The 15,460-nt window shown below is 44.3% G+C and overlaps 1 protein-coding gene across 10 annotated transcripts in view; it reads left to right on the forward strand.

Annotated features, from left to right (window-relative positions):
- Positions 1–3,131: 3,131 nt before the first annotated feature.
- The window catches only part of WNK1 (WNK lysine deficient protein kinase 1), a 102,537-nt gene continuing 90,208 nt past the window's right edge, over positions 3,132–15,460 (forward strand). For 4 of the 10 annotated variants that reach the window (XM_032687645.1, XM_032687643.1, XM_032687646.1 and 1 more), the window contains exon 1: positions 3,134–4,597. In XM_032687645.1, coding sequence (XP_032543536.1) covers positions 3,812–4,597 — 786 coding nt within the window. In that variant the 5' untranslated portion in view covers positions 3,134–3,811. Of the gene's footprint in view, positions 4,598–15,460 lie in introns of all 10 variants that reach the window. The other 6 variants (XM_032687641.1, XM_032687642.1, XM_032687649.1 and 3 more) reach the window with 4 other exon arrangements.

Here is a 15,460-nt window from a genome sequence, read left to right on the forward strand (position 1 = left end):
TTTTTCGGAGCCAAAGAAGACAAAATTCATCATTCCCACCTCCAGGTCAGCTGCTCAGCTTTTTTTTTTTTTTTTTTTTTCTGCCAAGAGGATTGCTCTGCCTACCTCTGCCCAGAAGAGGAGCCAGTGAGAAGAGCCCAGTGTTAGGGACCTCTCATTTGACTTGGAGGACTAACCTTCTTGAATTTCAAGAACGCTAAGGAATGTGCTGGTTCAGACACCGGGGAGGTGCCCTTTTACATAATTACCACAATTTTTTAGTAGAAGACTGCCTCAGGCCCCCTGTGGCTATGCATGGCTGGGCTGTAGTCTCTTTTGCAAAGCTTTTGCTTAATTAACTACGGGGAAAATTTATTCAAGAACAATGGGTGAAAGGCACTTGAGTGAGAGGGGAGCTACACTCAAGGTCTCGTTTAAACCACATATGCAGCCCACAGTGAGGTGGTTCCCCCGCTGCAGCTCATCTACCTTGTGTAGTAGGTCACACAGTACATGGCTGGGCACAGACCTGGGAGCTGCTTGCCAAAGCCTACTGATGATGCAAGTGGAATTCACCTAACAGCTCCGTAGGCTTACACCACAGGGAATGATTTATTGCTGCATTATTTTAGCTACGCACTCATGAAGTTACATCAGGCATCAAGCTGGAGCAAGGTTTGCTGTCTAATCCTACTTATCCCAACCAAAGGGTTAGTAAAATGCAGTGGGCAGTGGGGGAAAGCAGATCTCTGCTTTAATGTAGCTCCAGAAGGCAACAGCAGCAGTGATGCTGGAGTGGCCAGAGCAAGGCAGGTAACAGGACCCTGGTTGTCAGCTCCTCCTGGAGCTCAGCTAATATGTCTTACTACCCCTAACAGTATAAAGCTAGCAGGGATACACCTGCTGATGCTGTAAATTAATCCTCATTCTGTTGTCTAGAGGGATGCACAAATACCTGTAGTCAAGTGTTGAGTGAAGCTGAACCCTGCTTGGCGTCAGGAGAGATGTTGGTGCTGGCAGTGCAGCAGGGATGTGGCAGATTGAATTATGGGTTAATCAGTTTCGATCCTGTCGCTCTGCTGCTAATCAAATTACCCTGTTCAGCTCAGCATAGTTTTGGAGCGTGTCTACTCTTGGTCTGATGCAGTTCAAGCAGCACACTGATGAATATACTAACTAAATTAACTTTTTCAGTGAAGGTAAGCTCTGGAAGGCTTGAGCCATGCAGATGTCTTTATACTGTAGAGTTATACAACGAAGTACGGCTTGTTCTCTTCGTGAAGACTATACCACTATTTTATTTGCTGTTACGAAGGCTAAAAAGTAGGGCAGAAGGATGTTCAGAAAACAATGATATGCTGATTGCCATATGTTGCTAAATGTTATATGTGAGGAATACAAGCACGTGAGAATTGCTTAGGTTGATGGTTTGCGGCTGTGGAGCTCTGAAAGGGCCACTTGTGCTACATCGTGCAGAAGGAGTTAAGGCCTCGTATCAGCAACATACAACTTCCTCAAAACTGTTGGTTTAAAAGTAACTTTAAAAAAAATATTTGAAATGGCAGCGTGTTGGCTGGGAACATGTTATTTACACAGGGAAATTTCCTAATTTTCTTTTTTTTCCTCAACGTAATTTTTGATCTGTAGTTGCCTGAAAGTCTTGGTACCAAATCATTTGCTCCACCTTCAGTACATTCGAGTTGACTTCAAAAGACTGCTGTCGTAAGAAGGAAAGTGCTTAGTTTTGGTTTATTGATACAAAAGAGGAACATGATATAAATAATTTAGATGACTCGTCTGTGCCAACACTTTGTTAACCTGAAAGTTCCTGATTCCTGTCAGGGTCTGTGTGGGCTCTCACTGCTCCTCTGGCTGCTGTACAACCCTGGGTTCAATTGCAGCAGCTGCAATCACGGCTGAAATGGCCACAGGATGACACTTGTGTTAAGAGCAGAGTCTGCAAATTCTGGGGTTTTTTGAACAATGACATTTTCATGGCAGTTAGTTGTATTTTAGGTTGTCTGACCACTTAGTGCCTCTTCAGATGGCCTAAATGGAGGAAAAACCCAAACTCTCACTTGTTCGTACAGCGCTCAGCTGCGCAGAGTTATTGTTGCCCACGATTTTAAAGGGGCTGTTTGAAAACATGAGAAAATCTCACTGTTGTCTACAGCTTCCTCACCAGGGAAGCAGAGGGGCAGGCACTGATCTCTGCTCTATGGGGACCAAGGACAGGACCTGAGGGAATGGCCTGAAGTTGTGTCAGGAGAGGTTTAGGTTGAATATTAAAAAGAGGTTCTTCCCCCAGAGGGTGGTTGGGCACTGGAACTGGCTCTCCAGGGCAGTAATCACAGCACCGAGCCTGTCAGAGTTCAAGGAGCATTTGGAGGACGCTGTCGGGCACATGGTGGGATTGTTGGGGATGGTCCTGTGCAGGGACAGGAGCTGATCTTTGATGTTCCTTGTGGGTCCCTTCCAACTCAGGTCATTCTGTGATTCTGTGAACTATATTTATCTGTTTATTTGCAATATTTAGATAAATAAAAATATTTAAAGTATTTAACATGTCGGTACAACGCAAGACCTGAAGAAACAAGCACCATGAGCAGACTCAGCGCCTTTTGACCCGCCGATCCTTGCTCGCCTACACCACATCGGCCCCCTGGCCCTAGCCCCACGCCGGGATCCTCTTTCTTCCCTCCTTCCCTTTCTCCCTGCCTCCCTCCTTCCCTTCCTCTCTCCCTCCCAACACGCGGAGAATCCACGGGCGGCTCCCCCGGCCCGGCCGGGCCCCTGGAAAACTACAGCTCCCGTGGTGCCCCGCGCGCGGCGGGCGCGGCCACCTCCCCGGGGCGGCGGGGGGGGGAGGGCACGGCGCGCTGGCCGGGTGCGGGCGGGGGCGTGGCCGGCGGCGCGGCCCCTCCTCCCCCCTGTGCCGTGTGTCGGTTTCGGGCTCCCGCCCGTCGCCATTTAGCGCGGAGGCGTCGCCGGGGCGGCCGCGCTCGGTACTGCCAGCCCGGCGCCACCCGGACTTGGCTCGGCGGCCCCCAGTGCGCGGCGGCTGCGGGCCGCGGGCAGCAGCGGCAGGAGGAGAAGGAGCGGCGGCAGCAGCAGCAGGAGGAGGAGAAGGAGGAGGAGGAGGAGGGTTTCCGGCTCCGCGCGCGGCGGCCGTGGCTGTTGGAGGGAGCGCGGCCCGGCCGCGCGGGCGGTGGCTGCGCCTGCCGGGCGGTGGAGAGGCCGCGGCCGCCATGGGCGCCCCGGTGAGGCGGGGCTGAGCCCCCGGGACCCCTTTCCCTGCCCTGGGCCTGCCCGGGCCTCTCCCGCTCGCTGCGAGTGACTGAGCGCGGCGGCTCCCTTGGTGTGCGGGGCCTGCGCCCCGCTCCCTCCTCGGCTCCCGGCCCCTTTCCCTCCCCTCCGCGCACCGGCCCGGCGCTCTCTCGCTCTCTCTCTCTCTCTCTCTCTCTCTCCATCGCCGGGGGTAACCGCAGCCGGGCGAGGCGCCGGCGTCTCCCCACTCGGGGGCCCCCCCCCGGGTGCTCGGGGTTTCCCTCCCCTCGTCGCCCCCCGCTCCATCCCAGCGCCCCGTGTCGGCTCCCGGTGCTCCATGTCGGCCCCGCTGCCCGGCTCCCCGCTGCAGGATGGATGCAGACGCTGACCGGGGATCCACCCCGCCGGCCCAGCCTCCCAGCTCCGCCGCGAGGAGCCCTTGGGACCCTCCTCAGTTGCAGCTGCAACGGCAGCCGCGGCCGGGCGCGCTCCCCGCTCAGTGACCGGCCCTCCCCTCGCCTCCCGCCGCCGCCGCCTCGCCACAGCCGCGCTCCCCCGGGGCACCATGTCGGGGAGCGCCCCGGGCAGCGGCGCCCCGGCCCCTCGCTTCCTGGTGCCCCCGCCGCCGCCGCCCAAGAACGGCTCCAGCTCGGACAGCTCCGTCGGGGAGAAGCTGGGAGCCGCCGACCACGGAGCCGCCGGTGCCGGCGGGTCGGACGGCGGGCCGGGGAACGGCGGCCGCAGTGAGGAGTACCGGCGCCGCCGCCACACCATGGACAAGGACAGCCGGGGGGCGGCCGCCACCGAGCACCGCTTCTTCCGCCGGAGCGTGATCTGCGACTCCAACGCCACGGCCTTGGAGCTGCCCAGCTTGCAGCCCGCAGCGTCCTCGGCCCCGGTCTCGGGAGGCAGCGCAGCTCCCTTGGTGTCCCCTCCCGAGGGTGCCGGCCCGACCCCTTCCACCGCTGTCAGCGCCGCCCAAGCCCCCTCGCTGCTGCAGCAGCCGCCGCCGCCCGCCCCGCTCCCCCTGGAAGAAGGACAGGCTGCTGAGGAGCCCCCAGCTGCCAAGGATGCCGCCCCGCTGCTGCCCAAGGAGGAGGAGGAGGGGGACGAGGCAACTGCGCTACCCCCTACCAGTGCCGCTGGCAGCCTGTCAGCTGCCACCCGGGAATTTGAGGAGCGGAGAGCACAGCAGGAAGATATCGAAGAGCTTGAGACCAAGGCGGTGGGCATCTCCCCGGATGGCCGCTTCCTGAAGTTTGACATCGAGATTGGAAGAGGCTCTTTCAAAACTGTGTATAAAGGACTGGATACGGAAACCACCGTGGAAGTTGCCTGGTGCGAGCTACAGGTAAAATAAACAAATAAAAATTGTGAATTACCAGAGCACAGTCACTCTCCCAGGTGCTAGGCTCTGTGCTTGAAGGAGGTAAAACCCACCAGCTTGAGGTTGCTTAATTCAGAAGGAGCTGCAGACTTTACCTGGGGCAGTCCTTTGGAAGAAAGGTGCAGCCTTTCCTTGGAGTCAGTTTGCCTTTTAATTATTTTAAATACTGTGCTCTCTGAAGAGTGTTTTAGGTTTTTCATCAAGAAATGTACCACAGTTGTGTTCCGTATAGCGTCTTGCGTTTTACGCCTCCAAAAGGTAGCTTGGAGGATTGTAAAAATACTTGTGTACAGCTTCAGGGAGACTGAGGGGAAAATGTGTATGTAAATGTCAGCTTGAGCTAGACCTAGTTTTTCAGAATTTGTTTGGGTGTTTTTTCTTTTGGAAAAAATACTAAAATGTTAATTTCACAGACATTTCATGTGTTGTGGCAGCGGATTCCTGTAGGAGGTAATTCTAGAATATACACAAGTCATAGAGCGTTTCACACAATTTAGTTTTGCAAAGCTGGATTTTTTTCATTCCAAGTTCTAAGGTTCATACTTGTTAATAGGCACAAGGAAAGAAAGAAATCCTCTTCTTTCTGAAGCTCTAGAAGACTCCCTGAAGTTTAAACTTTCCAAATGACTGGTGGGTTAGACTGGCCTAAGACACTACTCTGTTACCACGTTTCTAGCCTGAGCAGAGCCAGAGTTCAGTAGGAGTCCAGTCTAACGATGGCAAGAACAGCCTTAGTTCCATTCGAGTCAGAGCTTGTGTAACTGAGACGGAGGTTGCTGTGCAACAACCTTAAAAGAAGTGGGAAGAGCTTGGAGTACCAGGAGCAAATACCTGGTGGAGTAGTTTGTTTTCAAAGCCTTAGCGTTAAGTTAAAAGGTTAGTGCTTGTTTCTTAGTGTTGGGTTTTGGTGCAATTCATAGAGACGCTCGTGTCCTTCATCTTTATTATCGTTTGTGTTTCCATCCAATTTAGGACAGACAAAAGAGCATTGGGTCAAAGTCCTAAAAGTCTTTGTAGGGTTTTTAGGCAGTTGGCTGCTCACAAATTATTGATTGGAGTAACTCCACCAAAACTTTCTCAAAAGCAATTTTAAATCGGTTCCAGTCAAGCTGAGGGAATTAAGAGACTTCTTAATTTGTATTCATATTTGCCTTTGCTCAAGTGTTCTACCAGTATCTTGGTTCATAATGTTATTGCCATTATTCTGTGCTTACTGACTGTGGAAGAAAGTTTTCTTTGTGACCCTTAAGTGTGCCCTGCTCTTCCATGCTAGCTAAGTACTTGCTGTGGTGGTGTGTTTGAGCATTACTTTTAAATTAAAAGTGAAATGATCAAGTGTTGGGCTCTGCTGAAGCTTTACTTGTGCAATTTGAACTGTGAGGGTAATAATAATCCACCAAAGTGATAGGACTTTTATTTTAAATTTTAATCTTTGCAATTTTCGAGTTCTCTGACTTTAACCCCTGAAAAATGTTTTTATCTTCATTTATCAGAAACTAATGTCAGCTTGGCATCAGTTGTTTCTCACTGATGTTGCCTCTGAAGTGTCTTAATCATCATCGGTACCATGTGGACAAGCTGTTTGAAGAAGTACCTTCTTTGTAGGAATTTAATAAAGAAGCTCGTTTATGAAGGGCATGTTGCTGGGCTTTCAACTGATTGAAGAATTTCTTGAGTAGTATTCAAAATGACAGGTTACAAAAAGCATGAATGAAAATATTTGTAAGGGAGAAAATACCTGATGTTTTGCTCAGAGGTTAACTGCATTCATTACAGGAGTGCCTTGTGGGTTAAATTATTCCAAAGTCTGTAGTTTCCCTCTCATAAAGAGACTCAGTACAAAGTGACAGGTTTGAAAAACCAATGTAAATTTTATAGCTGTTAAAAGTATTTGCTGAAGGAGCTTGACTCTACAGCTAGTAGAATACTTTAAGCTTAAGTCTTATTGTTTGTGTCTAGAAGGAAGAGGAGGACTTTGGTATTTATTGGTATGGTGGGTATATCCTCCTCTTTCTCTAGGAAAATATAATTGTTGACAGGTTGATATTTGTTATGCGTGGTTTGTATCAAAAGACGATCTGCGTTCACAAAGATGGACTCAGATGTTACTGGTTTTCCAGAATGCCATGGGTTGAGGATTGGTGAACCTTCAAAGCATAATTATTTTATTAGGGAAATGTGAATGATTTTCTTCCATGCTATATTACTGTAACCATAACTAACTGATGGTTGCTTTTAATTGTCCTGAAATAATGTTCCTCAGCGATAGCAGAGCTTTTCTTCTCTGTGTTCATGCCAGCAAGCATAGGCATCTGGGGTGTCCCACCTCCCTAGGGTCTTCTAAACAGCTCTACTGAAGATTTTGTGATGGTCTCTGGCAGAATGACTTTTTAATGCTGAATAACACAACTATACCTCATTTCTATATATATGCTCTGTATGAATAAAGACTAAAACCTGATTCTATCAATCTGCTTCCTTTCAGAGGAAGTTTGGAGGCTGTGTGTGAAATGCAGCTTGTGTTCCCAAGTTGTTGGTGATACTCTGGGGAATATTGCTCTATATCCTTAAGGCTCTTGGATTGCTTTGTAGTTCCCCTTTTGCTTGACGTGTGGAACTGTGCAAGAAACAGGAGGAAGAGCTGAAATTCACTGGGTCACCAAATAGTGCTCTTAGTATCTCCAGCAAGCCAAGGTCCTGGCCAAGACTCTAGGTTTTTCTTGATCTGTGGAAGATGGGTCAACTTTGCTGAATGTGACAAAAACCCAGCACAGGTGTGACTGATGTGCTATCCCAGTGTACTTCATGACCTGTCTATATGAAGCAAATTGTAGCAGAACCTATTTGAAATATTGGGTGTGGGTATTTTAAATGTGATTTATTTGCCCTGCTGTGAGTGCAGTAGAGCTGTGAAGAGCTCAGCAGCAGCTGCTTCATGCCAGTGCTCAGCTTCAGTTGCTGCAAGGAGATTGTTAGTGTAGTGTTAGCCTTTAAATACTTTTATTCCCCTTGTATATATTCATCTCAACTCTAGTTATTCTGAGTCAAGTGTGCCTCCTACTGTTGTCATTAGCACATCTCATAAATTGAGTGAAATAGTAGGTAGGGTTACTGCTTAAATGGTCTTTAAATAGATAGATGTTGGCAAAAGTGATAACTACTGCTGTTTTCTATTTTAATGTAAAATAACTCTTCCTGTACAAATGTGTTACTGGTTAGTCTTTCTGAATCACTTTTGAGCAGTGAGTGGTTCATCACCTTTGCACAGTTCAGGTAACATTGTGGCTAAAATGTGATGCCTACCCTGTTGCATTGTTTATCTATGCAAAGCAATACTCTTATGCCAAAAGTAGCAAGAGTCACATAGTTGACTGTAAAAGCCAAATCTTAGTGCTACTGTGTCATCCCTCTGAGGCCCTGTGTGAGTTGGTTGTACATCAAGATTGTCATTTAACTTCTGATTTAGAGAAGAGTACAGTCACTTGCTGGACTACAGGATCTTGTATCTAGAATTATTGTTCTGGGCAATGTCATTCAAATTAGTAACTTTTCTAATATGAACGTGTGCTTGGTGATACGGAGGTAAAATGGGCTCTTTTTTGAACTGTATATTTGTCAGGCATGCAAAGGCTTATCTTCTTTCATTTGGACAGTGTGTTCCCTTAAAGGCAGCACGATTTATCAACTGTTATTAGAAAGATATTTGCGTTGGTTGGAAATCCATTCTTGGTAAACTGTGTGCATTGGAGAACAGCACTGCTTGTCTGGTATGTGCTGTGTCCCTCCTGTGCTTTGTGTTCTTTCACAGAAAGGGTGAGTTTGTCAGTCAGCAGATACAATTCACAAATGTGTTGCCTTGCTGATATGTTGCTTACCCTGGCTTCAGTGCAGTGGCAGTCAGGTTATTGTGCTTAACACGTGAGCTGCTGAAGGAGAAAAGGAGCTTGAGGGCTCCCCCTAAGCAACACAGAGCTTCTGGGGCTAAGAAGTGAGTTGGATGGGTGGAAGTGGTGCAAGAAGTGTTTGTGCTGGTTCCTGCTTGGAGGGGAAGCTGAATATGAATTTGGCTGCCTTTAGTTATAAATTATCTGAGTAATAAATTGGTGTAGGGTTACATGTGTGCAAGTCTGTTGCAGATGTTTAACTACAGACCAAGTGCGGTGTACAAGCACTTCAGCTTACAAATGGATTTTTCTTCACATAGGCAGTAGCACTGAAAAATGAGTTGAGAACAAGCATAATGCCATAGCTGAATGTGAACCATGAGATTCTGTAGTGCAGTCTGGTAAAAGATAATGCCACTGGTTGTCACTTTGTTGCAGGAAGCAGTGAGGTACTAAATAATATTTCCATCTGTCAGAATTTGTCTGAGTCTAACAATGTTAACTTAAAACTCACAGTGGAGGAAGTTGCTTGGATATGGTGTATATCTTCTTTTAGTGACACTTCAGATTTAACTATGCCTATCTTTATCTTGTAGACTTAAAGCTATATTTAATAGTGATTTTTAGGTCAGCAGACAACAATGGAATGTAGTTTCTATACTCTGCAGTATAGACTCCACCGTGGGCTCACCATGATAAATATCAGCTTGCTGAAGTCGATGTTTAATTCTTAAAATTCTCTTTGCTTTCTGGACTGGCTGAGCTGAGAATGTTTCAGAAGCTGCATGTTCAAGTCTGACAACCAAAAAAGGTCTTGTATCGCATAACTGTGGCATCCTGTAGTGTCTTTTTTTTAAAAGCTGGTTGTATATTGCTCACTAGGAGGCCCGACTGCAGAGATAGTGGCTCTGATGCACAATTATGTAGCTACATTGAGGCAAAATGGAAAACCAGATCAAGACCTTTCTGCAGTGAGAGGAAGCTGAGGAGTAGGGACCTGGAATTCATTGTCAAGTGCTATTGGCAAAAGATTATGTTCTGCTAGTTCTGGAGAAATAGTCAGCATCCTGAGACAACTATGCCTTCTTTGAAAACTCTAACTCTGGTTTAGTTCTGAATATTTAAAAATACTTTTTGTAAGACTTCTACTGGGAGATCAAGTCTAATGTGGTATGTTGGCTCCCATGCCTACCTGGTACTTCACATCAGTGTTTTTAATACTTTACTAGTCTGTGAGCATAATTGCATGTGGCAACAGCAGCAGTGTGCCTCCTGTTCATGACTGCTCCTGGGTCAGATGCATAATTGTCACAAATGTAGATTAGTCAAGATATGTGACAATCTGTGAACATCCTGCTGTCCTTATTAGCTCTTCTTCTGTTTTCAGCTCTACGATTTCCAAAATACTGATAGTAAAATGCTGTAAAACCATAAGTGTACAATGGGTTTATAGCACTTTCAGGTTACACTGGATTTCCAAGTGTCTTGAGGTGTGTGCACATAGGAAGCCTGAAATTTGGTGCAGTAAGGTCTAAATTTTCATTAGTTTTCTATGTCATAGGGTAGAACAAGTTACTGGTACTTAGGGGCTTCAGATCTCTGATGTGAAAGTTTCTCCTTCGGCTAAAGAACAAAACCCAGCCATATTCCTGAGTGTTTGTGCTGTAATTGATACAATTGACAACTTGATAAATGACATGGGAAAGGAGCCAGACTAATTACCTGCAGAAGTATAAACAGTAGTCAGGCTCCCTCAGACTTGACAAAGGTGACCCTGAAAGAGAGAAGGGAGCTTTAAAGTACATTCTGGAGCTGCAGCTGTTAGGAGACCTCTACTTAGGGAAATAATCTTACCTCAAAGGGATATCACTTTTGGAGATGGCCGTGGTTCAATTTGTAACTGGCTGGTTGTGAGGCAATAAAGATAATCGGATAAGTACATTCTGAAAATGCAGCATTTTTTATGGGAATAAACAGGCTCTTATTTGTCAGTTCGTGTGGGTTCGAGAGGTGCAGAATTAAATCTCTTAAATGAGATTTGTTTTGGGCTGTTGTGCTTTAAAACACTCAGCTTCGTAACTAAACTTTTGAGAGTTAAGGAAAAGTACCAGGACTATGATCTTTTCTTGAAAGAGGAAAAAAAAAAAACCAAACCCACCTGATAAAAGCTCCCTGGAGACCTCCTGTATGGAGTCCTTTGAGAGCTGTCTAGCAGAGTAATAAATAAAACAAGCAGTAATAGATCTGTGGTAGTCTCCATGGATGCAGCGCATGGTACAGTGCAGTTTCAGTGCCTTTTGGTTAGCAACATCCCTCTGGGCCACATGTTCTATTTCTTATTTTGTCATTGTTGGCTTTGTTTCATAGAGCAGCTCATTGAACATCCCAGCTCTGACTGACACCCAGGTTCTCCTTACTGCACGTGACAGAGTTTGTGTGAAGCAGTGGCAGCCTTGATGCTTCCTGTCATGCATCTCCTCAGAAACTCTCGTTTCCTGTAAAGATTACCAACCTTTTTTTCGAGATTACTAATTTGTTCTTTCAAATCAGGGTTGACTTGAAATGAAAGCTGAGTATTTTTCAGTTTTAGCCTTTAAGTTCATATTTTCAACTGTGTCTTAGTCTACATAATGGATGTAGCATTTGAGTTATAAGGAAGATAATAAATACCATGTAAGTTTGCAGTGCTCCTGCAGCTGGGCAGAGGACTTTCTCTTGGCAGAGCATGTGTGTGTGTTTTTTTTTTTTTCTTTTTTTTTTTTTACTTGCAGATGGTAGAAAGTTACTGGTTTTGACTCTTAAAACTTCAGATAATGATACCATGGTTTTAACTTGATCACGATGTGTGTACACCACGTCTGGAAAAACACTCTTCCAGTATACTTGAAACAATTTCCCTTCTAAACAGGAGGATTTGTAGTGTTGAAAATCGATTTCTTGGAGTAGTTGAAGGCTTTTATCTAACATGAACCATCTGCAAATCTTTTCAAGTCTAGTGTATAAATTTGTGTCCAGATGAATGAGTCTCAAATTTTATACTGACTTCTTAAGTATTTTTGTGGAAGCTGCTTACAGCCCCTAGGACTGTCTTATAGCTTATTGTGACAATCATTTGGGGTATGTACTTAATCTTACTTAAAGAGTGTTCGAGTATTTTATGGTCAAGATACCACACATATCCTTCTTTTTACCCTATTTCCAGCTTCCTCAGTATATTTGCAAATTGTCATACCAGCATTTCTCAATGTGTGGTTTTGGTTGCCTTCATTCCACTTGGGAGAACTGGGGGAAGGGAAGAAGTGACTAGGATTGAATCTGTGCCTCACTTGTCATCTTTGAGAGAGGGAGCTTGTTCACTTCTTGTCTTGTGGGCACAACCTGGAGAACACTCCTTAACTCCATTCTGCAGAGGATAAACTTTGTGTTAATAATGTTCTGTGCTATGCAGTCCTCTTGACCCAAAAGGAGATCCGTGCAGCGAGATCATCACAGATCTTTTTTCTAATAAGCCAGAATAAAATAACTGGGATGGAATTCAGTGACCAGAATTCAGATTCAGTTCTCAAACATACTTCTGAACTTCATTTTGGTTGTCGTTTTCACCTGGTGGTGGCAGGTGCATTTGCACATACCCAGATTATTCTGAAGCACTTCCAGATTTGCCTGGGGAATTCCAAGCAGCACTGTGTTACTTTACCTGGATCTCAAGCAACTTAACATGCTCTCAGTTTATTTTTCGGCAAAGGAAACTGCAGCCAGTTAAAAATTGGAACTGGTGGTGTTAGAATATCATAGCCTTCCACAAGCTGTGTAAGTATTAAGCAGTAAGCAGTTTTTATGAGGATAACTCATTCTAAATCACTCAGAGGGACAAACTGCTAAGTTTGTGTTTGTCCTTTTTGGTCTAAGCAGAACCTTTGGGAGTGCTGCCTGTATACTTAGAATCTAGAAATCCTCCAGAAAGTATGTTGTATATTGGTGGCTGTCTACCTTGTAACTAAAATGTCCATGAGTTTTCAAAGTGATAAATCAAAGACACTGGAATGAATGTGTTTTAATGAGAGGATGCTATTTTTTTTTTTTTTTATTTTTGCTTTTGACACTCTGTGTGCCTGAGAACATGATTCTCTGAAGTGATCTGGTTCATCTGTTGGCAATGATACCAGTGATATACAGACAGCAATTCTCTGAAGTGTCTGTTCTCAGGACAGGATCACTGTGGTGCATTTCAGCTTGTCTAATTTCACAGGTGGTTGGCAGGACTCTTTCTAGCATGTTAACAGGAAGATCAAAACACAGAGGAAGCTTTGGCAACTCTGACAGCATCCACATCACAAGTTAGATTTTGAGCCATAGTCCAGAGTGGTTCTGATCCTATTGCCTTTATTAAATAAGCAGTCATTGGTAGAACCTTTCAATAGCTATCCACTGAACTTCTACTTTTCTGCTTTAGTAAGATAGCAGATGGCGTGGAAAATAAGCTTTGTTAGATCTCTTATGTGAGGCAGAAGCTCTGTTGTTTCTGTTTGGCTGTTCTGGATCATCCTTTTCATCTGCATGTTTCAGTCATTTCTAGTTTCATTGCATCGGTAGGTGAAGATAGTTCTGATAGCAGATTTGAGACTAGCCACAGAAAGCAGGAAACTAGAAATGGAAAACCCCAATTATGTGATTGTGAGTTTATTGCCACCATTTAAAAGATTTTGAAAAGGAGTTCTGATCTCTTTGTATGTAATTGGGGCAAATCTCAAACAGCTATGCTGAACTAAATGAAAGGACAAAGCTGATCCCAATAGTTATGTGCATTTTGTCTGGTTTTGGCCAGTTAGTAGAGTCTTATGATAGTTTAAAACTATCCAACTGATGGGGTTACCCAGTTTTCTTTGGACATTTTCCTCTCTTAGGGTAACCTGTGACTTGTTTCTTCTTTGCTGATTGTTGCTGGCAAGTTCACGACCCCTGTCTGAATGTTTTTTTGACCTCTTCTATCCTGGGATAGACTAATGATATACAAACAATAACCCACAAATATTGCTATTAAAAGCTTCAGCATATCCAGGCTGATTATCTTAAGGATCTGCAAATCTGTGTACAGTTATGTAATATGCATCTGTTAATGGCAATTTCTGAACTGTTAGCAGGTTTTGCTTAAATACTGCAAAATGTTACCATGTCTGTTTTCAAATCTGCTCCTTTTAAATGAGACTTTTATTCTTACAAATATTTTCCAACATAGAACTATATTTGGTTTGTCTCATTCTTTATTCAGCTGCTTATGGTATGCTTTCATTTGGGAAATGTAGATTGACTGTCTGTAAAATGCAAGATGCTAAGTTTATGTGCTCTGTTTTGCTATAGCTGATTTGGACTCAGTCTATGAGTCCTCCTTAAAGAAAAAATGTGGTGAGTGAGACAACTTGAGTTGGAGAGTTCTTGAACCAATCTGTTCAGATAAGTGTCCTTCAGTAAGAAATACTGTCTGAAAAGTGATTGATTATATTTTTTTTGATTTTTTTTTTTTTTAATATTGCTCTCTCTGGATGTAGACAAGTAGAGATTGACAGTATGTAGAATGCTCTTTGAGGGCATGTTTTTTGTTTGCATTTAGCATCATTTGGGGCTTAGTGGGTTGTTAGGTTTGCCAGGAACAGTGTGCTAAAAGTGGCAAAGCTGCAGAAATGTCTGATACAAAAATAAGACTTTAGTTTTAGAATTTTTTTTTTCCTGTGGCTTTTTCTACTTCCTTTATGTGCATCTTGAGCTTCTTTCTGCAGACTCAAAAGCAGAAATGCATTTTAGGTTATCTGTGCCAGGTGGGGGGGATGGTGGTGAATTACACAGGGCACTTGAATTTGAAATTTTTTGCCTCTTGATGGCAACTGTGAGCCAGTTAAGGTGTTGGTAGGATTTCTTCTGCTGATCTTATTGTACAAGCCTGAACATACCTGAGGTTCAGTATTTACCCTTAGGAACAAAAAAAAAAAGGTGAAGAACTCTAGGGTGCTGCTGAAGACTTAAAAGTAGTACTTGAGTGTACTGCATGTGTCCTATACCTGAAGATCTGTCATAAGCTGCCTTTAATACTCGGGTTTCCTTCAAGCATTTCAATGCAACTGAACATGACTAAATGCAGATGATAACACTTACTCCAAATAGGAAAAACAGCCTTGTCTATATCTTGGGACTGTGGTTCAATAAAAATGTTTTTCTTCCTTCCAGTATGAAATCTTACTTCTCAAATTTGGGTGAATCCCAGAAAACTTAGCAGAGTTGATGTTCAATTTATTGGTGTTGGAGACTCTCAAATCTGTTCCTATTTTTGACTTAAGTAGTTTCTTCTAAGGAACTTTGAGAGTTGAAAAGGCATTTACAAGACAAGATGAGGAATAGCAAAAAACCTTGTTTCTTAGTATGTATATAACATTTTAAAGCTTTAGGACCAGGCCAGTTTAAAACAGTGAATTGATTGCTATTAACAACTAGCTCATGAAAATACCATTAATATAATACTTGAATTAATGTTTGTGGGTTTCTTCACTGGTTTTTGCTGAAACACTTTCCTTTATATTCTTAGATTAGTAATAACTTATGGAATAAGGTACCTACTGTTGACATGCCTCAGTTTCTCTTTTTTTTTTTTTTACAGACTTGCAGATTAAATAATTGTGTAATATTCATGAACATATAGAGTCATTTTATGTATATATTCAGACTTTGAGCTGCAGAAGGGCAGCAGCCAGTAATGACGAGCATTATGTTGTGGGTATTTTAGTATTTTGTAATAGATTGCAAACCTGCACATTTCATCTTTGTAGAACTTTGTGGCCATAATTTAGGTGTTTGAAAGCGTTTTTTTGGAACTGGAGAGACATCAGTCCCAAACCAGCACCTGTGGCCTAGTTAGTGGTGGATGATTAACTGTTCCAGAAGGTTTTCTGGATCA

The sequence above is a fragment of the Chiroxiphia lanceolata genome, chromosome 5 (genome assembly GCF_009829145.1).
Source record: "Chiroxiphia lanceolata isolate bChiLan1 chromosome 5, bChiLan1.pri, whole genome shotgun sequence".
NCBI lineage: Eukaryota > Metazoa > Chordata > Aves > Passeriformes > Pipridae > Chiroxiphia > Chiroxiphia lanceolata.